The sequence below is a fragment of the Periophthalmus magnuspinnatus genome, chromosome 9, assembly GCF_009829125.3.
Source record: "Periophthalmus magnuspinnatus isolate fPerMag1 chromosome 9, fPerMag1.2.pri, whole genome shotgun sequence".
Lineage (NCBI taxonomy): Eukaryota > Metazoa > Chordata > Actinopteri > Gobiiformes > Gobiidae > Periophthalmus > Periophthalmus magnuspinnatus.
The window spans coordinates 1,244,983-1,269,413 of NC_047134.1; the positions used below are offsets into that span (position 1 = coordinate 1,244,983).

A 24,431-nucleotide genomic window follows, 5' to 3' on the forward strand; every position below is an offset into this window, starting at 1 on the left:
AAAGCGGCTTAAAGACCTGTCACGATAACGCGTTTTGGAGGACGATGTATTGCGATAAATGATAATGATGAAGTTCCTTGGGAAAGACACTTAACCGCCCTTGTCCTCAGTGTCTGAAAGTGCTTTGAGTGTCTTTAAGGTGGAAAAGTGCTATAAAAATGTGACTGTTTACCGTGTGAGTAATGTTCAAAATACTTAATACCACTGAGAGTAAGAGTAATGCAACGTAATCCCACGAAAACACTTTAAAATAGACCTGAACTGCAACAAATAAATATCAGAACGAACACATAATTAGCCACTGAAGTTATTTTACGGAGTATAAGTCACACTGGAGTATAAGTCGCTCCGGAGTATAAATCGCTCAGGAGTATAAGTCGCTCCGGAATCTACGTCGCACCGGAGTATAAGTCGCGCCGGAGTATAAGTCGCTCTGGAGTATAAGTGGAGTATAAGTCGCTCCGGAGTATAAGTCGCTCTGGAGTATAAGTCGCTCTGGAGTATAAGTCGCACCGCAGTATAAGTCGCTCCGGAGTATAAGTCGTTGATATCGTAATTATTGTACCAGGTCTATTCTCCCGTAGAGCACAATGCATTTTGGGTAATTCAAACGGCCCGTGTTCGACTGACGGGGCATCCAGAGCTTTCACGATGGTCAGATTCTATAGAGATTCTTCTGACAAAACATGAACTAGAATTTGAATTTTTAAAACCTCAAAGTGCCTAAAATTTAGCTTTGTAAGATTTAGCCTTTAGCAGCTATCGCTCTGATTGGACAGAATCGATCACATGGTGCAAGTTGCTATGGTCACACGATCGGCAGCATTAGATCAGTATTCACACGACGGCATGTTTGGTTCATCTACAGATCGTATTATACTTCCACGGTAAAAACACCCTGGAATATTCTTCATAAATAATATATAAGCTTCCATTGTGCTCCGTGTGAAGAGCAATAACTCTTGTCTGGTCCAAATTGATTTATTTCGTTTACTTTGCGAGAGGAAACTTGAAGCTGGTTATTCGAGACTCACAAAACACTTAGTATTCATAATACATTGACTCTTAGCCTTTTACTCCCCAGGTGCTCCGTGTGTGTGTGTGTGCTCGCTGACCCACAGCGCCCTCTGTGGGGCGGGGTGGCCTTAGCATACATTACCATACCACAGGTGAAGCAGGTGACGAGCACATTTTTGCATAATAATGAGAGGTTATGGCCACCCTGTCCTAATCTGAACCTCAAAGTGAAAGTCACAACAAGAGTTAAACTATTGGACTGATGTAGGGAGTCCCACAAGGTTCAGTCTTGGGGCCTTAATTATTTAATCTCTATTTAAATGTTATATATTTTTTTTTTCTTTATGAGCTGAGGGTGCATTCAAATTAGCAGAGACACTATACAAAAACTGGAACTAAACCCCAAACTAAAGTAGTAGTAGCAGTAGTAGTAGTAGCAGTAGTAGTAGTAGTAGTAGTAGTAGTAGTAGTAGTCTAGTAGTTCTGAACTACAACTAGAACCAGAGTTAAAATATAGGACTCTTTTAGGTAGTCCCACAAGGTTCAGTCTTGAGGCCTTAATTATTTAATATAAACTATTTAATTAGCTCAAATTTTTATTCATGAGCTGAGGGTGCATTCAAACTAGCAGACACACCACATTAAAATTGGGACTAAACCTGGAACTAAAGTAGTAGTAGTAGTAGTAGTAGTAGTCTAGTAGTTCTGAACTACAACTAGAACCAGAGTTAAAATATAGGACTGTTTTAGGTAGTCCCACAAGGTTCAGTCTTGGGGCCTTAATTATTTAATATAAACTATATGATTAACTCATGTTTTTCTTTATGAGTTGAGGGTGCATTCAAACTAGCAGACACACCACATTAAAACTGGAACAAACCCCAGAACCAAAGTAGTTAAGTACTTCACATTTGACACACGACATCAGACTAAATCCAGAACTTTTTTTGACACAACATAAATACAATCAAGCTACACAAATGTTGATAGATTTTTATTTTGGCTAATAACGAGTCACTTTGGCCAGTTAAATCTGTCTGCAAACCAATTATTTAGTTTGACTTGACAACTGGCTAGTTATGATACTAATTTGCTTCAAATTTTTGAAAAAATACTTGAACAAAAATGTGAAAATCAAGCCCAGTTCTTTTGACTCTGTAAATTACACATGTTATGTAGATTGATTTATGAGCTTTTATCGACTTTTCAAAGGTTGGGAGTCTATCGTTGTTGCAGAAATTAGACAAAATTGAACTTTCCTGAATAGTTTTAGAATAGTGTTGATCTATATTAGTGCCACATGGTAATATTTAAAAAAAAACTATTATTAAATGTTGAAAATGGCATCCCGCGGTCTAAAAAAATAGTGTTATTGTCGTGATGTCGAAATCGGTACTGTGTCAAGTAGGACTGTGACATGACGCTGACTGCCCACTATACGTTAGCATGGACCGCCCACATATTTTGAGAGATTTACTACAAAAATAACCAACAAAAAACAGAGTGTAAAGCGTTGTGTACCTGAGGCTGTCTTTCCTGTGCACGGTCACGTACATCTCGTAGACTCGGCCCAAAGGAACTGCCCCAGCGGGAACCAGCAAACTCACCCCTGCACAGAACAAAACAAAACACACAAAGACATGAAAATAAATAAATAAATTGACAACAACAAGGACGAGAAGAAGAGACGTGTCGACAGAGGAACAGAAGCAGCTCTGCTCTGAAATACGGTGTAACAGTGAACACATGAATGATTCACTGTTACACTGGGACTAGATGCTTGTCTGGGAACTGCACAGGAGTTCACTTTATAACACAACCAGGCGTGAAGAGGACAGAGGGACAACCTGTGTGTCTATGTTTGGACGTAGGAACAAGCACAGCCCGTTTATAGTGACTTTGCACTGGTTTGTTTAATGTAACAGAACAATTAAATGTAAATATGTCTGTGTAATCCACCAGGTCTGACCCAGAGTCTGTCATTTCCCCCATCCTCAGACCCAAAGCAAACAAAGGAGACAAAGAGAACAATACCGCTGTAGTGACAGTGTAGTGACGCTGTAGCGATGCTTTAGTTTTTTGTTTTTTGTAGTTTTTAGATGCTGTAGAGATGATGAGTGGTAGAAATGGTAGTAACTGTAGTAGTAAGAGTAGTATACATAGTAGAAGGTGTAGTGTAGTAGTAGTAGTATAAATGTATCTGCAGTAGTAAAAGTAGTAGGTGTTGTTGTAATAGTTGTAGTAGCAGTAGTAGTAGTAAGAGTAGTATACATAGTAGTAGGTCTAGTCTACTAGTAGCAGCAGTATTAGTAGTAGTTGTTGTTGTAATAGTAGTTGTAGTAGCAGCAGCAGTAGTAGTAGTAGTAGTAGTAGTAGTAAACATAGTAGTTGGCATAGTGTAGTAGTATAAGTATAACAGCAGTATTAGTAGTAGTTGTTGTAATAGTAGTAGTAGCAGTACAAATAGTAACTGTAGTAGCAGTAGTAGTAGTAGTAGTAGTAGTAGTAGTAAACACAGTAGTTGGTATAGTGTAGTAGTATAAGTATAGCAGCAGTATTAGTAGTAGTTGTTGTAATAGTAGTAGTAGCAGTACAAATAGTAACTGTAGTAGCAGTAGTAGTAGTAGTAGTAGTAGTAGTAGTAAACACAGTAGTTGGTATAGTGTAGTAGTATAAGTATAGCAGCAGTATTAGTAGTAGTTGTTGTAATAGTAGTAGTAGTAGCAGCAGCAGTAGTAGTAGTAGTAGTAAACATAGTAGTTGGTATAGTGTAGTAGTATAAGTATAGCAGCAGTATTAGTAGTAGTTGTTGTAATAGTAGTAGTAGTAGCAGCAGCAGTATTAGTAGTAGTAGTAGTAAACATAGTAGTTGGTATAGTGTAGTAGTATAAGTATAGCAGCAGTATTAGTAGTAGCTGTTGTAATAGTAGTAGTAGCAGTACAAATAGTAACAGTAGTAGCAGTAGTAGCAGTAGTAGTAGTAGTAAAAACAGTAGTACACGTATAGCAGCAGTAGTAGAATTAATTTGTTGGAAAATAATAATTTGTTATAAATTTTCGGAGCTAATTGACTTTATGCTAATTGAGAAGAATAAGAGTCGCACAAACATATCTTTAGACTGATTATCTTTAGTCGTTCTTTGCAGTTAAGTCAGTGCTGTGCTCCTGATCATAAATAATATATTAACCACACTATTTACTCTCCTCATTTCTCCTCCAGGTGGTGCTGCTGAAAGTCATTCATAAAAGTTGATTCATTGGCCCGTCCGCTCTGAAACACCGGCCGCGGCGCATCCATCATCAGAATTTATGAAGTCAAACTTTGTCTTTGGGAAATATCAAATAAAAAGAGCGCCCCCATCAGGAGTTCTGAATTATTCATGTGTCCTTCTGCCTCTGCACTTAAATCACTTACACCACAATAGTTTCACTTTCAGACAGTCGGAGTAGTGTGGCCAGAGAGGACCAAAAGGCACAAATAAAACATCTGCAGATAAAGTTTAGACTACGACTTTATCTTTGGAGGTGGAAGGAAATAAAGAAACTCGCTGCAACTCACACAAACATCAGTTGATACTTTGCGGCTGATGTCATCAACATTCCCTGCGGGGGTGAAGCTAACTAGAGGCACTGCTCTGTCTGTAGCTCTGTTACTCAAGTCAGACTTTGATCTTGGCTTTGTTGAACACAATCTGACCAGAAAGAACCGACTTTGCTGGAACTTCACCTACTATAACAGCTGATTTGTGCTGTTAAACGAGCCCCTTTCAAACGTTACAGTCACAAGCAAGCTAGCATTAGCGTTAGCATTAGCCAACAGTTTTTCAGTGAGTCACTCTCACTTTTTTGTGTAAAATCAAACTCTTAACCTGGACCTTGAATGCTCAGACTGATCACAGGCTCCTGAACATGTGCTGTTATGTTCTATATTCTTGTTGTTTGTATTTAGTTTATAACAGTTATACCTGAGTTGGACACAGAAGTATGTCCTTCCTGCTTATTCTACCTGTTGGGTAGTTATAATATTGTTTAACTTATGCATATACTGTACGTACGTCTAACATTTGTACCTGAGCTGGGCACAGGCGGCTCAAATGTTTTGCGCATCCGAGCTGTTAAATGATTGTGTAGTTTGTTGTATATTTCTGTATCTAAGTGTAACACTGTTAACACACACAGCTGTTATGTTCTTTGGTGTTACTTAGTTTTGTGTGTTTCTGTATTAAGCAGTTATACCTGAGTTGGGCACGATCAGATGCCCTCCCTGGTTGCTGAAGGAGCCGTGCGCAGTGCATGATGGGTCTCGACTCCGAGCTAACGTTTGGTTGCGGAGGTTCATGGTGTCGCTGTGGTCCAACAGAGACTGGGTCACCTGGTGGAAGAAAAACAGAAAGAACCGACACATTTACCTCAATTAATCCAAGTCCCTGTCACTTTTTGTGCGATACTAAACCTCAACCTCGCTCGAGACGCTCGCCGTGCGTCCGTCTTGTTGTCGTACCTTTGGGGAGAGTTTGCAGGACAGGTCTCCTCCCAGGTCTTCCACGGGCGTCACCAGGCCGGAGGAGTTGTACACTTTGATCTTGAGGTTGGGCAGAGGGTCCAGCAGAGGAGAGTTCGTCATTGGGATTTTATCGGACACGTCGTGGAGGGCGTAGACCGGACCGCGGTACAGAGCTGCGGCGTTGGTCAGGTCTGGAGGAGCGGTCAGCTGGTCGGCTACAGGGGGAGGAAACAAGAGATCAGTTTTTGACGAGCACTGCGATGTTACAAGAGCAAATAGTAAACAACTCCAGGAGAAAATGAAATCTGAGCTGATAAAGGGCATGTGTATGACCCGCACTCACACGACTCAACCGAACCGAGCCGCGACGTCAGCACACGGAGCTGTTTGTTTACACGCGTCGCAGCGGGGCGTCGCTTTAGCAGAGAAAATAAGACCAGAGCCATGGAATATCTGTCAAATACTGAGTCAGATCTGAGTCCTGCTGTGATACTCCTCTGTGACTTTATGGATTAAACGACAGTGCGGAGCAGCGAGGACGACGGGAGACGAGCCTCAAAACTTCTGTCTGTCACAGTCCTTACTGAAGGTGAGGTGACTAAGTAGGAAGTTTAAACAGAGGATTTAATTTATGTTCTTATGGAAGAGAAGGGTGGGACTTAATAGGTTTTCTTCGTCCAACTCCTTCTTGAGCTCGTATAGGATCAAATCCGTGAGATGCGCTTTGGGTGCGCCTGATACGTGTGCTCAAAATGAATAAAATCAAAATAAATCAAATGAGGCGAGCGCGGATTCACCGTGAGTTTGGAGTTCATTCACTTTTTCCTCGATTCTCAGGGCTTGCAGAAAGAAATCGTCCGCGTGTGAGTACATGAACAATCGCGTCGTGCTTTGGCCCCCCTCCAACCGATCTGAAGTCCCAGTCGTGTTTGTGTTCACACTGGACAAACATATCGTGCTTTAGGGGCTGTCTGCGCTCGGGCAGAATGTTGTCGAATGTGAATCACCAATAGCTGAGCCAGGAGGACTCCAGTGTCAGGGCCCCAGAGACAATTTCAGCTTAGGGCCCCCTGAAAGCTGGAGCCGGCCCTGCCTTTCAGGACATGTTTGTAGAGGACAGACTGTGGAGCCATAATTGGAGGAGTAAAGGTGAGTAAAGGTGAGCTGTTGTGTGATCCCACAGAATGTCATTCAAAGTGCAGTCAATCACATCACTCAGAGCTGTATTTCTAAAGATAAATTCCAGTTTGCACCTACTGTATGGTGAATATAGTACTTTCAAATCAATAAAAGGAAACATGGTGATCTAAATAAGTTACAAATGAGCAGTTAACACCCCATAAAAGTACAATACCCCCTTTATTATATTTATTTTTATGTATCTTTATTTATACAGGGGAACCCATTGACAGCACTTAGGCTCAGTGTTTAAAATACAATACAAGCAGAAAAAAAACACCAAAACAAACAGGTACACACGTCCATTAAAACATTAAACACAGGAGCAGGTGTGTGTATAAAAGTTTGTTACCACATGATTAAATTGCGATTGTGTCACTAAAGTCTCTAGTTCTGCTTTTCCTTGACGTGTGCTCCATTTTTGTGAAGCAGAGCAGCTAAAAGTCTCTTTCCCGCCTCAGTTTTCGTCCTTAGACTTGTACAGTCATGTGATCTGGTGTTAAATGCTCTGATAAACAGGTGTAGGATTCTGGGAGTTTTTGAAGTACAGTTATCGAGGTTCACCTTTTGTTTTAGTCTCGCTGTTTTGCATCTTTTTTTTGTGTGTGTGTAATTTTGCATGTAGTTTTTTTTTTTTTTTTTTTTTACAGCATAAGGACGTGCATTGTGTCGTGCGTCCTGATTGGCTGTTGGACTGTAGACCATTGTGTCGTGCGTCCTGATTGGCTGTTGGACTGTAGACCATTGTCCATCAGTCTCCTCCGTGCCGTGTCTCCTGTCCAGTACAGAATGTGTTCAGACAAATTTACATAAACGTTGGATCTCAGTGTGACTCTGAAGTGCTGTACGTTTGCGATTTGTTTTCTCCCCGACAAAACCCACAATGTCGATGAAACGTTCTGCACCGACAAAGACGCCTACGAAGGTTTGAACTTTGAGAGAGTTTAAACGAGAGAGAAATGTGAGAAAATGTTAACGCCTGTGTGAGAAAAGTGTATAAAGTGTGTGGTGAGGGGTTTTACACACAAAAACAGAGAGAATAATGTAAAAAATAAAGCTGATACTTCTGTGGGTTATTTTTAGATCGTCCCTTATAGAGACGTTTCATACAGTGCTGTTCTCCTCTAACAGACAGTGATGGACGAGTCAGTTTTTCCCAGTGATGCCTTTAAATCCCCTGTAATAAAACAAAAGTGCAGATTGAAAAAGTGGATCCAACGGTTTCAAAGCAGAAGCTGAAGTCTGCACGTACGTCACTGAAACATGAATCTCCAGCAAGTCACCAAACAAATTCTTCTGCCGTTTTCAACATGACTCACTCAGCGAGTCAAGTAATTGTAGATTTTAGTTACGGAACATGAAATATTAACACGAACCTGAACTGGAGCACTAACCGTAATTACAGACTGGCTCTTAGTGTTTAAAAAAAAATCCATTCCGAGCTGAGATGCCAGCGTGCTCGTGCCTTCTCGCCCGCGCAGTACCACTCACGTCACTGTAGGAGGCATTCACGTGCGTCACTCTTAAATCTGAGCCGCCGAATCCAGCGCAACCGCCTTTAACTACCGCCACGGGGAGAATGCCGTGTGGTCTGAAACATCACACAGAGGAATCACGCCAGACACGGCTTTTAAACCAACTATATTCTGATAAACTGACCTTAATTGAGATGTAAAGGTGCACTGTGGGACTTTTCTGGTGAACTGTATGCCACCTGGAGATGTTCTTGCTTTCCCGTATTGTATTTATCCAGTTGAAGGTGTGTTTCCTGCTTGTACGCATGCAAATAGTTGAGTTTAATGTTATAAAGTGGAATATTCCAAGCAAGAAATCGCATCTCCATGGAGACAGACCCTCCAAAAAAAAAGTTACATGCACCTTTACGTGTCGGTATCTAAAGGTTGTGTCTGTTTTAAAGGTCAGGTCTATATTTAAAGGTTCTCGTATCCCTGAAAATAAACCCGGTGGTGTGTTTTGTTCGTTCAGTGTTTGCTCTGTGTGTTGCTTCTCTCTTGATCATTTCATTTTGTGTGTGTTTTAAAACAAAACAACGTGCGACAGTTGTGTTTTGTACAGAAATTAAAGCTGCAATATTATGGAAAATTGACTCCTGTGAGCTTTAAGACGTGTTAGGATGATGTTACCGCCTCAAAAACAGACCTGGAGCTTTGTGTTTTGTTTGTTGAGTATTTCTTTTTATTTATTAGGCTCTACATCCCAAAATGCTCCGTTCCACCTCGTGATGTCATCAAGTGGCAGTTTTCAAGTTAACTCCTCCTCCTTTTACCTTTAGTTCAGTCGAGATAAGTGGCAATTCCACGACTGAAATGATCCAAATGGTTCTAGAAATGAAGGTGTGTGGAGTTTAAAAACACAGTGGAGCACTTCCTGTATCACCACATGATGACATCACAATGTGGAACAGAGTGTTTTCAGTTTGAGAGAAAAAGGACACATCTCCAGGTCTGTTTGAGACGAGGAAACAACATGCCCTTCTCTCGTTCTCTGCTTTACACGTGACAATTTTGCAGAAAACACATTTCTTCTTCTTTTTTTTGGAAACATAAATCAATATTTATTAAAAAGCTTGACTTAATCTGAACCTTCACCTTTACATAAAGATGGAGCAGCTAAAAAGGCGAGTATCAAAACGACCTTGTCTTGCAAAAGTTTTAGAAAAGTTACAGTATATATAAATAAACGCTCCATTTTGAAGTGTTATCAATAATGTTTCAGAAAAGAGCACAGTCCTGTCGCTGCAGCCGCACACGGTTTAAATGACATTTTCACAGCCTTTGATGACAAACAAGGTTGTGTCGCTCTGTTTATTGATTTAACTAAAGCTTTTTATTCAGTGGATCATGGAGTCCTCTTGAAGCGCCTCAAGCAGATTGGATTTGACAATGATCCTTGTGAAACAGAACCCAGCAGGCGATGGGTTTAAATCAAATGTTTTAACTCTAAGCAAAGGAGTGCCCCAAGGGTCAATTTGGGGCCCGCTACTTTTTATTATTTTAGTTGGATTGGTTACAATTTAAGAGAAAGCCTCATACATTTAAATGCAGATTAAGTTGCTTTGATGAATCCCAAAATTCCATTAAAAATATAAAATGATCATTTAATGCAGATATCTGTGCGATCCCTCAGTCGTCCAGGTCTGATCCATAGTAAAAGCAAAAATCTGTCAACTGGACAAAAAGTTGTAGGAGTGACACTAACAGCTCCTTTGAAGACAGTGAGGTTCAGATCTTAGACAAAGAAAAGAAACAGTTTGAGAGGTCAGTTAGCGCCCCCTTCAGACAGATATAAGGCAGTGTCCAGCAGAAATCTGACCACAACTGAAGAAACGACCTGGATGAGCAGCAAAACGTCTTCACTCCTACAACCGTTTGTCCAGTTGACAGATTTTACATTTGACTTTTACTATTGAATGCAAATAAAATTATGCATTTAAGTGTAAGATACAAATGTTGAAACACTAAATGATTCACTGATTGAAACAGTCACCACCGATAAATATCTTTTCTCAGAATTATGAAACAGTTTCAAATCTAAGTGATCATTTTATTACAAAAACAAACCTCATTTCTGATTGAATTACAGGAATAGTTGAAGCAGCCTTTCTTTCTGTCCTGGATTATGGAGATATAATCCACATGCAGACTCCAGACTCTACTTTAGATCAGGGGTCTCCAACCTTTTTCCTCCAGTGAGCTCCTTTTACAAAACGACAATGCCAGAGAGCTAAAAATTAAATATTAGTGCCATGACAAGTTTTAGATGGGCACATTTAGACACCTATAAAAGATAAACCATTGTTCATTTATTAGTCCACAAAGTTAGGCATCAAAATTATACTTTTTTGCGCTCAAGCCTCCGCCCGTGGAGCACAAAGGGACTGAGGATCCAACACACACCACCAGATCGTCGACAGATCCTCCGTGGTACAGTTCCACTTGGCTCAGTCTAGTTTTTATGATTACGCTCATAGTACTCATCTGTTTTTTCTCGTTTTTTTTGCCAGATCCCGTTTCTTGGACCCACCCTGCACCTCCGCCTCCGACCCAGCTACACCGGTACAAACACCTCAGCCTCCGACTCGGCTTCCTACAACCGTTTTCGAAGACGTCAGCCTACGACCCCGTTCGCTACGACCTGCTCCGTCAACCAACATTCACATTTCCTTATTTGTAGTAAACTCTGTCAAACTTTTACCCCGAGTCTGAATCTTTGATCCCTCAGATGTTACGACAATAAGAGACTACGGCAACAGACTGACTCAACATCTCACTTGTTTGATGACCTTTTAATACAAGATCTCATGATTGTCCTCGTCTAAAAACTTGCCAAACTAAAAATGAAATGGGAAACAAGCTGTTGGATATTTTGCACATTTCAAGGACATGTAATGCACTTTAATGAACATTTACACTCACACCTGCTCCTGTTTGAACGTTTTAAATGGATCTATGGAGTTATTAACTTTGTTTTTTTTGTTCTTATTGTTCTGTGTTTGAACAGGGCGCTCGTGAAAAACAGTCTGAGTGTCTCATCGGGCTCGTCCTGTATACATCAAGAAAAAAAAATGGAAAAAAAAGATTCAAACCACCAATGGGAGTCACTGCGCATTAAATTTATAGTTAATTATCCATCAAAGCTTTCCTATTTAAATGTTATTCCCAACGTCAGGAAGGATTTCTGTCTTTATTTTTCATCAATTTCCGGATTAACCCAATTTTGCCCCAAAGGTAATTATTAGCGTCTTCAGAAAACACGATGAAAAACCCACATCTGCGGCTGCCAAAGAACTGGGGCAGAGACGGGCCCCTGTTACGGCAAATTGTTTTTGGCAAAAGTGGAAAAGTGTTGCCTCAGTTGAGATGATAAATTCTACTCCTGGCGCCCCACCATCACGCACCTGTCGCAGTCATAAACCTGTTTACCGGCTGAGCTTGGGAGCCTGATGAAATTCAATTAGGAACGCACCAACCAACAGCAGAGAAGTCGGGCAGAAAAAGAGGGGAAAATACTAAAAGTGCATATGACAGGTTTTCATGTTTTGAGAATTCTGACTCGGTTTGGCGGGACAGTGCCGGTGCTAAATATTTATCGTACCTTTAGATCAGTTAAGTGGCAGTTTGTGGAAAAAGGTTCAGAGGAAAAGTACAAAAATACAGGAAGTAGAGCCGAGTTCTGAAACGGAATAACACCGAAACTTTCCGTTCAAATTGCAGAGCCAATTTACAGGAAAGGACCAAACTTTACTGCCGATTTAAACATGTTTTCAACAAAATAACGCTGTTGTTATTTCTTTGTATTGGTCCAATCGTTATTTTAGACAGGTTTTAGCTGTTGTTTACGTTATGGTTGCTAGGTAACGGTTATGGAATTAACTCTACGTATCTGCTGCCCGTGTCTAACCAGGAAGTAAAATCACAAATACTGGCAAAATTTGAACCCCCGCGATAAACTATTTCGTTTTTTTCACACTCTAACAGTCTTTCTTCCCTTTGCTCCCTGCCTAAGTCACGCCCCCTTCAGAGCGGTATCACAGCACCGTCAGCCTGCGTCGTTGTTGTTGTTATTGTTGTGTACATTTTTAAACTTACGGGTGGAGCGCTGCACAGAATCTTACAGCGAACCGTCGGAAAAGGACCCGGGAGAGATCTTAAACGAGCGAAATGAGCAGTGAATCCTGTCGTGTGCACTTTAACAGAAAAACACGGAGGGACAGAGGGATCAGAGCCGCTTTAATCCACCAATAATCCCCCGGAAAAAGAGGCGATGTTTTACTAATGAAGTCAGACTAATCTCATAAAACTCATCGACATTATAGACGTGTTCATATTTGAGCTCAGACGTTGGTGGATTATGAAATGAGGTTTTCAAATAAAGCTGAAATTATGTGTGTAATAGAGTTGTGTATGTCATTTCAGAGAGTCACAGTGAATTTGGCGTTTTTGTTAGCTGAACTCGGGTGTCATTTCTTCACTCATAAGTCGTGTCGTGTTTTTATGTTTTCCATTTATGTTGATGCGAGGCTGGGCAGTGTCGTTATGAAGTACACGATGAATGAGTTTACATATAATCCTAACTGCAAATCCCACAGTGGGATTATCATAAATGTTAAAGAAGCAACAATATCTGTATTTTTATAGAAGCTTGAACACCAGGAGTGACATAAGGCCTATTGTGACTGTTCAGCAGTGCGGCACGACAGAAAAAAAATCTATTTTATTATACAAAATAGATTTTTTTTTGGCTTTCTTCCATGTTATAACGTCGTTCCTTCTTCAAAAACATGCCTGGAGAGGGTTTAGATGTAAGGTCCAAGCATGTTTGAGTATTTAAGCTCTATCTCGTGACCTTTTTGAACCTTTTTTACGGTTAGGTGTAAGGTTTTGTACGAGGCTCCGCCCACAAGCCTACATCACCCATGCTCCCACACGACAATCCTCCATAAATACACAAAAACATGATATAAAACTGTACACTATGACGTGACAAACCTGGTGTGATGTGCAGTAGTTTCATTAGTGGGATGCAGCTGATTGTGTTGTGATAGTGCTCTGAAGGGGGAGGGGCTTAGCACAGAGAGCAAAGGCAGAGGAGAGACTCAGAGCGAGAAAAAACTAAAGCGGAATAATAAAAGATAACATGGTGATCTAAATATGTTAAATGTTAGCAAAATAAAAGCCCAAAAGTAAAATCTGACATCATCTGCTGCCCGTCTACAACTCCATCCTCAGACCCAAAGCAAACAAAGGAAACGAAAAGAACAACAGAGCGAGCCACGACGCTAATAGATGTGAAAGCACCAATTAAGAACTGAATGAATATCCTAAGTACGACTCAGGCACAGTGCACACTTAATGTAGCTCGAAAGACCTAAACTACAAACAGAAACTGTAAACAAAAGCTGTTTCCAGTTTCAGTGTCGTTAGCGCCCCCTTCAGGCAGTGTCCAGCAGGAATCTGACCAGAACTGAAGAAGAAGAGACTTGGACGAGCAGCTGAACGTCTCCACTCCTACAACTTTTTGTCCAGTTACAGATTTAACTTTTGGCTTTGACTCTGGATCAGACCTGGACGCCTGAGGGACACACAGATGTCCATACGCTGGAGGTCAGAAGTAAAATATCCCTTATTTAAAACACATTCCTCTGTCTCTCATCCTCGACACCTGTTGCCAAGAAAGTGTATAAGACTTTTAAAATGGGTTGAACCTCGAGTACAGCCTGGGAAATTGCCAATCCATTAGAAACGGTATTTAAATAACTGCAGTGACTTCCTCTTCCCTTTAAACGACCTCCTTACCTGATCTGGCCGTCTTGATGATGACGGACTGGAAGCCTCCGTTGAGCGCCGAAGAGTCGATGATGACGGAATCGAAGTCCCGGTGAGTTTTACGGTAAATGAACAACGCCACGATCACCGAGATGACCAGGCACATGATGACGGCGATGACCACGCCCACGTACAGCGCCACGGCGTCCGAGCTGGAGGCCGCTACAGCAACACACAAGGGACAAAAAAAAGGGTTAGGACGCAAGGGAACGTCAACAGTGTAGTCATGGTGACGGTGAGATTCAGATGACATCACAACATTATACACGGCAATAAAATTTATCACAAATGGTGCGCAGCTGGAAAAAACAAACATTTGAGCTGATTTTTGTTGAAGTATAACGAGTTATGTGGTCGACTCATGAACAGAAATGATCACGTTGAACATTTGTGACATTTCTCTTTAGATTTTACAAGGAAAATACAATGTTATCGATCGGAAAAGTGCTCCACGTCTGGAAGTATGACACCATCACGCTCTAGAGTCTGAGAACGCCATCCCAACTGTGAAACACGGGGGTGGCAGCATCATGTCGTGGGGTTGTTTTGCTGCAGGAGGGACTGGTGCACTTCACACACAAAAAAATGGCATCATGAGGAAAGAACATTATGTGGAAAAAACAAACATCTCAAGACATCAGCCAGGAACAAATGGTTCTTCCAAATGCTAAATGGTGACAAAGTGGCTAAAAGATAACAAAGTCAATGTTTTGGAGCGGCCATGACAAAGCCCTGATCTCAGTCCTGTTGAAAATGTATGAACAGACCTGGAAAAGCCTGTTAGAACAAGGCGGCCGACAAACTTCGCTCAGATACATCGGGTCTGTCAGGAGGAATGGCACAAAAATCTCCTGCCAACTACTGCGAGAAGTTTGTGGAAGGAAATCCAAAACGAAACTTGTGAATTTAATGGGTCTAGTGACTAATAGAGATCATTAGGTTCAACATTTGGTAAAGTACGATGTAATTTAGAGGAAAAATTGGCTCTTGCGCCGCCATCTGGGAGTTTGACATCATTACATTCTACAATCTGAAAATGAATATAACAATAACAGAGGTAGATTTACATGGTCAGGAAGAATCAGATAACAAGAGGGATCAGATAACTCAATAATAAGATCTGATTTTTGTGTGTCAGTGAGTAACTGTTGTATTTGGAACACAAAATATAAAACACCATCTCCCACAACATTCTCATTTCCCACACTCCTCCTCCTGGTTCACCTCATATCTCTCTGATCGTAGTCAATTCATTCATCTCAAATCCTACAAATCCAACACTCTCCCTGTCTCTGCTGGTGTTCCCCAAGGCTCTGTCCTAGGTCCCCTTCTCTTCATCATCTATATTCTCCCCCTTGGTCTTCTGTTCCGTAAACACAGTATTCACTTTCACTGTTACGCGGATGACACCCAGCTCTACATCTCCACCAAACCTTCCTCATCTCTCCCTCCAACCTCTCTTACCCTCTGTTTACAGGAAATTCATTCCTGGTTCTCCTCCAACTTCCTCCAACTTAACAGTTCTAAAACCGAAGTCCTCCTAGTAGGCGCCCCCTCTACTATCTCCAAATCCAACAGCTTCTCCATCTCCATCCATGATTCCACTGTCCTTCCTTCCCCTCAGGTCAAGAGTCTGGGTGTCATCCTCGACAGCACACTTTCTGTCCACTCCCACATCAATAACATCACCCGCTCTGCAACTTTCACCTCCGCAGTATCCCTCGTCTCCGTCCCTCTCTCACTCCTCACACCTCCATACTTGTTCACAGTCTCGTCACCTCCCGGACTGACTACTGTAACTCCCTCCTCTGTGGTCTCCCCAACAAATCCCTCCAGAAACTGCAGCTTCTCCAAAACTCCACATCATCACCAGGACCCCATCTCTCCACCACATCACCCCCGTCCTCCAAGAACTACACCCATAAAACAGAGAATCCACTTCAAACTCCTCCTCACCACCTTCAAAGCTCCATAACCTGGCCCCACCTCACATCTCTGACCTCCTCCACATCTCCATTCCCTCTCGCTCCTCTTCCTCTCTCCAGCTCTCTGTCCCCTCTGCCCGTCTCATCAGCTCTGGAACTCTCTCCCTCCTGACCTCCTGACCTCCGCAACATTGACTCTCTTCCACTTTTCAAATCCAGACTCCAAACCCACCTGTTCACACAATCCTACACCACATAATCAGTCACTCTCACCTTCATCCAGTTTTGTATCTCTGTTTTATCTGTAAATATGTGTTTTTAACTTTGTCTTGTCCAGTGTCCTTGAGTGTCCTGAAAGGCGCTTTCAAATCAAATGTATTATTATTATTAAAACATTTTAAAATAACTCTTTCAATCTTCAACATTTTCTTTCATTTTTATCTTTGCCGCATTAGTTTTGCCCTTTTTTTTTGCTTAATTTTCCTGGTCAGTCCTGTACAAACTACTCACATCAGGCTGATCACATGACATCTCACTAATCTGATAACTCCAGAAATCAGATAACGATCAGATTGTGTTTTCTTATATCACATAATTCACTCTCCTCGTTCAGTGACGCCACCACTCTAGCCACAGCTGCCCTGGGACTGAAACCTCGGCTGCCAGTCTGCACCAAGATCCTCTCTGACCACACTGTTCACACTTACACCAGGTGGGGAAGTGTCTTGCCCAAGAACACACCAACAATATGTGCTGGTTTGGGTTGGGGTTTTCTTATAGGACAACTGCCCAAAGACGTGACTTATGAAGGGAGTTGAACCACCAACCACTGGATAATTTGGTAGCACTAAGATAAAAATAGGAAAAAAAAAAAACACTATAATGTCTAGTCTCTCTGCTTATATTCAGAAACAGTTAAAAATTTTATAATTAAAATGAGACACATTTGTCACTTGATCAATAAAACAATAATAACTAAATAAAATAAAATAAAATAAAATAAAATAAAATAAAATAAAATAAAATAAAATAAAATAAAATAAAATAATAATAATAGAAGAAGAAAAATTATTATTATTATTATTATTTTATCATCATCACTTATCATTCTTATTCTCATTCTAGTTTGACTAAATATCTCTCATTTGATATGGCTCTCTGGGTTGTCCGATAATCAGGAGGTGCACTGTTAGGATGCTAGTTGTATGGTGACGGCAAAACTTCAGCTTATAAACTCATCATGGTGAATAATCAGGACGCTCTGAATGTGTAAAGTAAGTGAGGAATAACTTTGGACCATCGTAAACCTTTTAAAGTGAACTCGTTCTGTTTTTAAGACGGTAAAAATCAGGCAGAGCGCCTTTAAACTCGCCCGAGGACACAAAGCGCTGGTGTAGACGGCGGAGGTGGAGGAGGAGGAGGAGGCAGACGAGGGGGCAGACGAGGGGGCACTTAGAGCTTAATAAGGCTGTTCATTATTTTACAAGAGCCTTCCTCCTCCTACATCTGCTCATGAAAACTGCACCTCTGTCTCTGAAAACAACCGGCGGAGCAAAGTGGAGCCGGAGCGTAAACGAGACGCGACCGGTTTTCACGTTTGTCTGTTTCATAGTTTTACGTCGGTGAAGTGGAGAAAAAGTCGAGAAGTAGTGCTCAGTTCTACGACAGAATGCAATCCCTCTATCTTTGTCGTCAACGCGGAATATTTGATCCAAAAAGCAGGAACAATGTACGCAGAAGAGACGTTTTTCTGAAAGTGATTTTTACAAAATAATGGACTTGTGAAAAATGTTTTCTGGGTCTGAGGAGCGTTTTTCACTGCAGTAACAGCGGATTGATCGCCAGTCCAAACTTGCGACAGGTTTAAGCGAGCGATGTCCATGTCGGTTAATTTTTATAGATCCGTGGTCATTATTCAACCCCAAACACGTGATCGCGGTCAAACTGAAAGCACGAAAAAACTACAAGACACGTTTGTGGAGCGAGTCTCAGACAAGTAAACAGAAGGTTCGACATTTGTGGAGCAGAAGTTTGAAGATTTCTTTCCAAAAACAGTGACTCGCCCATAGAGTTAAATAGGCTCCGCCCCCCAACTGAAACGATGACATCATCAAACTCGAGAAAACGAACGGCACCGATTAAAACTTTGATTTGGAGTTTAAAAAGTGTCATTGTGAGATAAGAATGAGTTATTCACCAGCACACAAGAACATAAAAATATAAAATAAATAATAACAAAAAAATAAAATAAATAATAATAAAAAAATAAAAATAAATAATAATAATAATAATAATAATAAATAAATAAATAAAAAGTATAAATAAAAATTATAAAATCACAAAAACACAAAGAACATAAAAATACAAAATAAATAATACAAAAAAATAATAATATAAAAAAAATAAAATAAATATATATAAATAAAAATTAATAAATAAAAATATAAAATCACAAAAATTGCAGACGCTTGATTTAAACCATAGTAAAAAAAAAAAAAGGCGGTGAAGAGTGTATAGAGGAGGACAGGTTTGACATGACTCAGCTACTGCAAATTTCAAATATCAGAAACATATGGCTATAATCAGGGCTGTTCTGTGTGATGTCATGTAGTACTTGACATTTTAGTGGGGCGGAGCGAACGTCATCAAGACAGAGGACGACAAACATCGTCCCTGGATTCAGGAGCCAATCGAAATACAGAAACGTGCCCAAACGGACTTTAAACCGGGACGAGGGGCCTTTTTACTGTCACACACCTGAGACACTGTCCTGAAGAAGTCGCACTGCAGGTGGCGCTGTCGTCCCGCCTCCACAGACAGGAAGGCAACGCCAAAACCTGTTTAAATCAGCCGACTGGACACGTCACAGTAACATCGTGTGACCACTGTGAGGCGTTAGTGAGCAGAACAAACTGTCAAAACAAACTAAACTTGGTCTGGAAAAGGAATTATTAAAGTGGAAGAAAAGGACAAAATAAAAATGGATGTGTAAAATAGAGGTAGTTGTGTGAAAAAACACAAAAGTACAGGCCCGCAGACGTACGAGGAGTTTTACTACGACTAAAACGGTCAAAAGGAACGAGGAACAGAACGCAACACGATTACATAAATATAAAAGTGGATTTAGCTCGATTTAAAGTCAGAGATAAGAACGGAACAAGTTTTCAGATCACAATGAGCTGAATGTGAGTAAATGCAGTTATGTTTAAGAGTCACAAAGATCCAGTAAACAAACAAACAAACAGATAAATAAAACATCCCCTTTAAGACTGAGTCCAATTATTGAAACATGAAAGAAAAATGTGAGACTCCAGTCACAGCCTCTGAGTCTGAACCAACGACTGACGCGGGATTATTAAGACGATGATGTGAACGAGAGATTGAATCCAGTACGAGAGAGGAGGAGAGGAGAGAGGGAGGAGGAGGAGGAGGAGAAAAGAGGAGAGAGAGAGGAGGAGGAGGAGAAGAGAAAGGAGGAGGAGGAGGAGAAAAGAGGAGAGAGAGAGGAGGAGGAGGAGAAGAGAGAGAGGAGGAGGAGAGAGAGAGAGGAGGAGGAGGTGGAGAGAGAGGAGAGAGAGAGAGGAGAGACAGGAGAGAGAGAGGAGAGAGAGGAGTCATTTTCAGAGGGATCTGTGGAGACAGAGACAGACTTGATGATGAGTAAAAAGTCTTTGATGAAAACATGGCGCCGCTTTCACTTCACACTGAGCCACAGAAGAAAGGTCAGAGGTGTAGAGACGCACACGGCCTCCAGAGGGAGCTACAGACCACTGGACTGATTGGCTGTTGGACTGTAGACCATTGTGTTCTGCGTCCTGATTGGCTGTTGGACTGTAGACCATTGTGTCGTGCGTCCTGATTGGCTGTTGGACTGTAGACCATTGTGTTCTGCGTCCTGATTGGCTGTTGGACTGTAGACCATTGTGTCGTGCGTCCTGATTGGCTGTTGGACTGTAGACCATTGTCCATCAGTCTCCTCCGTGCCGTGTCTCCTGTCCAGTACAGAATGTGTTCAGACAAATTTACATAAACGTTGGATCTCAGTGTGACTCTGAAGTGCTGTACGTTTGCAATTTGTTTTCTCCACCGACAAAACCCACAATGTCGATGAAACGTTCTGCACCGACAAAGACGCCGACGAAGGTTTGAACTTTGAGAGAGTTTAAACGAGAGAGAAATGTGAGAAAATGTTAACGCCTGTGTGAGAAAAGTGTATAAAGTGTGTGGTGAGGGGATTTACAGACAAAAACAGAGAGAATAATGTAAAAAATAAAGATGATACTTCGCGGATTTCACCTATTGCCTGTGTGCACTGTGTGTGAATGTGTGTGTGTGTATGTGTGTGTAAAGTTCTTTAAGTGTGTTGAAGGGGACCAGCGCTGTATAAAAACATGGAATTACAGGCCTAGATGTTTGTAGAGAAGAGGAGATGGAGAGGCTGAGGAGGCTGATTGTAGCTGCTGCTGTGGCTGACCGTAGTGTGAGCTGAAAGAGCAGAGAGAATGAGGGGAGAGGGAGTGTGTTTATCCATCCATCCATTTTCTTCCTCTTATCTGGGGCCGGGTCGCGGGGGCAGCAGTCTAAGCAGGGACTCCCAGACTTCCCTCACCCCAGACACGTCCTCCAGCTCCTCCGGTGGGACCCCAAGGCGTTCCCAGGCCAGAGAGACATAGTCCCTCCAGCGTGTCCTGGGTCTTCCCCGGGGCCTCCTCCCGGTGGGACATGTGTTTATGAGAATAGCTACTCAGAAAGTTCATCTTTTCTTATTTATTTTCTTCTACTGAGACATTTTATTACATAGATATTTACATGTTTTGGACAGACTGACTAATGTGAGGTCGTTATTCTAAAAAGAAAAAAAACCAAAAAAAAAAAAACCTGTCAATCACTTATTTAAAAATAATAAATAAACACATTTAAAAAGTAGTAAAATAGTAAAATAAAAATGTAAACTGCATAGGAAGATTAAAGTGACTGTAGTAAAGTTGTATTGTCTGTATCTAATTATAAATCACTTTATTGTCCATAAACCAGGAAGTGCGCTGTTAGCATTACAGTGACGCGTCTGAACTCATTGCTTGAATAATTAGGATGCCCTGAATGAACTTTCATTGTTTAAAATGGACCAGTTGAGTTTTTCATGTTTTTAAGACGGTTAAACTCCTTTAAGTCTTAAAGGAAACAGTGAGTTCAGAACTTGAAAAGGACATTTGTTTAAATGACTTATTGATCCAAATCCTCACTGGTCACCACTGATTTCTCCTCATTGATTGGCTGAGCTGGATGTCAATCTGGGCGAGTGTCCAATCAGGACAGGATTAAGAACAAACCTCCTCTTTTTTAATCTACCTCCAGATGGAGCCTGGAGTCCAGAGGTCTGACCAGAGACTAGAGCGGACCGGAGACCAGAGACCATGGACCAGACCAGAAACCAGACCAGAGACCAAGAACCAGACCAGAGACCCGAGACCTGAGACCAAAGACCAGAGACCACAGACCAGAGACCAAGAACCAGACCAGAGACCAGAGACCATGGACCAGACCAGAGACCAGACCAGAGACCATGGACCAGACCAGAGACCAGACCAGAGACCAAGAACCAGACCACAGACCAAGAACCAGACCAGAGACCAGAGACCGGAGACTGGAGACCAGAGACCACAGACCAAGAACCAGACCAGAGACCAGAGATCAGACCAGAGACCATGGACCAGACCAGAAACCAGAGACCAGAGACAAGACCAGAAAAGAGACCAGAGACCAAAGACCCCCAAGACCTGAGGCCAGAAACCAGAGACCAGAGATCAGACCAGAGACCAAAGTCCAGAGACCAGACCAGGGTCTTTGGTGTTGGTTTGGTGGGAGCTGTACTGAGACTGATTGTTTGAAAGACACTGTTTTAAATGTTTTAAAATGATGAATAGGCCAGTGTTTCTTGTAGTTTTTTTGTTTTTTTTAACCTGCTTTCATCTACTTAACAAAACAATGAATGTTTGTCTTTGTCATCTGAATATTTCAGTGAAAACAAAGTGCTTGAAGTTTAAAAAGAGCTGTGATCACAGAAAATTGACTTAAACACACAGAGCTGTCGGGTTCAAAGCAGAGACACAACTCAAGAGGAGAGGGTGAGGAAAACCAAAAGACATCACACACTTACATGAGCCGACCACCGTGTGGCGCTGTCCAGGCCCCGGGGTCACCTCTAACAATGGACCTTTGGAGACAAGGAGCAGGTGGAGGGATGAGGCACCACGCAACACGACAGGAAGTAATGAAAACAACACAGGACATAACAAAAACAACTGAAAATAACAAAAAACAACACAGGATGTAACAAAAACACGACAGGAAATACCAAAAACAACACAGGACGTAACAAAAACATGACAGGAAGTAACGAAAACAACACAAGACGTAACAAATACACAACAGGAAATACCAAATACAACACAGGACGTAACAAAAACACGACAGGAAGTAACAAAAACAACACAGGACGTAACAAAAACAACAGAAAATAACAAAAAACAACACAGGATGTAACAAAAGTATGACAGGAAGTAACAAAAACAACACAGGACATAACAAAAACATGACAGGAAGGAACGAAAACAAAACAGGACAAAACAAAAAGACAAGAGGAAGTCACAAAAACAAAACAGGACGTTACAAAAACACACAACAGGATGTAACCAAACTTGAAGTAACACAACAAACATGATGCAACACAACAGGAAGTAACGGAAACAACACAGGACGTAACAAAAACACAACAGGAAGTAACCAAAACAAAACTGGAAATAACAAAAACACGACAGGAGGTCATAAAAATAAATAAAACAAGATAAAAAAATAAAAAAAAACATCACAGGAAGCAAGAAAACAAAGCTGTCATTATCCATTTCATACATTTGTCTGAACTTGTCTCAATACACACTGTTAGATTAATTTGGGTTTTGAGTTTAATGTAATAAGGAAAAGTAATAACACACCACCTACATGTTTAAAAAAGTGATCTGATATATATATACGTAAAATAGCAAATAAATGCAAACAGTGGTATCTTTCTGCAAAGTTTTCTCATATTTGCAGTTATCAACATAAATAAAACAACATCATCTGTAAATGTATAAATGCCTATAAATGTTTTTCAAACAAATACTTTCTATTGCCGCAGTTTAGCTAAAGTGAAATGGGAATCCAGTATGAAAGAGGAAATGACAGAAAACAGAAGTCACAACCACAGACTGTATAAAAAGTGAACGTCACCCACAGCGTTCAGGGTCAAAATGAAGGTCATCGAGGCTAGCAGCTATAGCGGCTAATCTGCAACTAAGGACCATATTTGGATATCTGACCGTAAACCAAAGAGCCAATCAGGAGCAAGGCTGATTGGCTCCCGCTAGCACCACTGGTTTGGCAGGGGGGGGGGGGGGGGGGGTTAGCAACGCAGCTGTCAATCAACCTGCGGCTAACACGAGCGGGAGCGACCTCAGGACAGCACTGGACTGGTCTGTTATTAACATTCATATCTTGATTTACAGACCTCAAGATCACGCAGAGCAGATTAATCCAAACATTTGAAGGTCAGAATGACGAGTTTGACAGCAGCAATTTCAGAGAGAGGGGACACAGTTTTTCAATAGAAAGTGAATTGACACCAGAGCTCAAAAGAATCACTTGACTCCCAGGCTCACTTCACATTTGGAACGTGGCTCTGTTCATTTACACTGGCCTGTACAGTCTAAGGTAACAACAAAACAGGAAGAAACAAAACAGTAAAAAAAACATTCAGGAACAAAACTGGACAAAATTAAACTAAACTAAAGATTTAAGCAGCACACCATCTAAAGAAAGACCACAAGGATGAGCTTTGGTTTGCATTTTTAATGATATTTCTGAATAAAGATGTGATACAGAGTAAAAGAAAATAAATCATGATTTATTAACAGTAAATAACATATGAAGTGATTAAAATAAAATAAACCAGATAAATGAACTGATGATGATGAGAAAGAGTGAACTGGTCTGGGACAGAGTGAACTGGTCTGGGACAGAGTGAACTGGTCTGGGACAGAGTGAACTGGTCTGGGACAGAGTGAACTGGTCTGGGACAGAGTGAGCTGGTCTGGGACAGAGTGAACTGGTCTGGGACAGAGTGAGCTGGTCTGGGACAGAGTGAGCTGGTCTGGGACAGAGTGAGCTGGTCTGGGACAGAGTGAGCTGGTCTGGGACAGAGTGAACTGGTCTGGGACAGAGTGAACTGGTCTGGGACAGAGTGAGCTGGTCTGGGACAGAGTGAGCTGGTTTCTGTTTGGAGCAAATCCCCAAATATTTGACATGTTGGGTTAAATTCACAGTTGAATCAAAATTCTTTCATAATTTTGACTAAAACACGTGTGTAGATTCACTGCATCAGGACAGTGTTTTTATATTATTGATCCAAACATTATTGATACA

The 24,431-nt window shown here is 41.3% G+C and overlaps 1 protein-coding gene across 1 annotated transcript in view; it reads right to left on the reverse strand.

Annotated features, from left to right (window-relative positions):
- Positions 1 to 24,431, reverse strand: part of unc5ca (unc-5 netrin receptor Ca) — a 397,363-nt gene that overhangs the window by 19,633 nt on the left and 353,299 nt on the right. Inside the window, exons 8-11 of the mRNA XM_055224198.1 lie at positions 14,017 to 14,208; positions 5,519 to 5,736; positions 5,254 to 5,389; positions 2,539 to 2,626 (exon numbers count right to left, since the gene is read on the reverse strand). Coding sequence (XP_055080173.1) covers positions 2,539 to 2,626; positions 5,254 to 5,389; positions 5,519 to 5,736; positions 14,017 to 14,208 — 634 coding nt within the window. The remainder of the gene's footprint in view (positions 1 to 2,538; positions 2,627 to 5,253; positions 5,390 to 5,518; positions 5,737 to 14,016; positions 14,209 to 24,431) is intronic.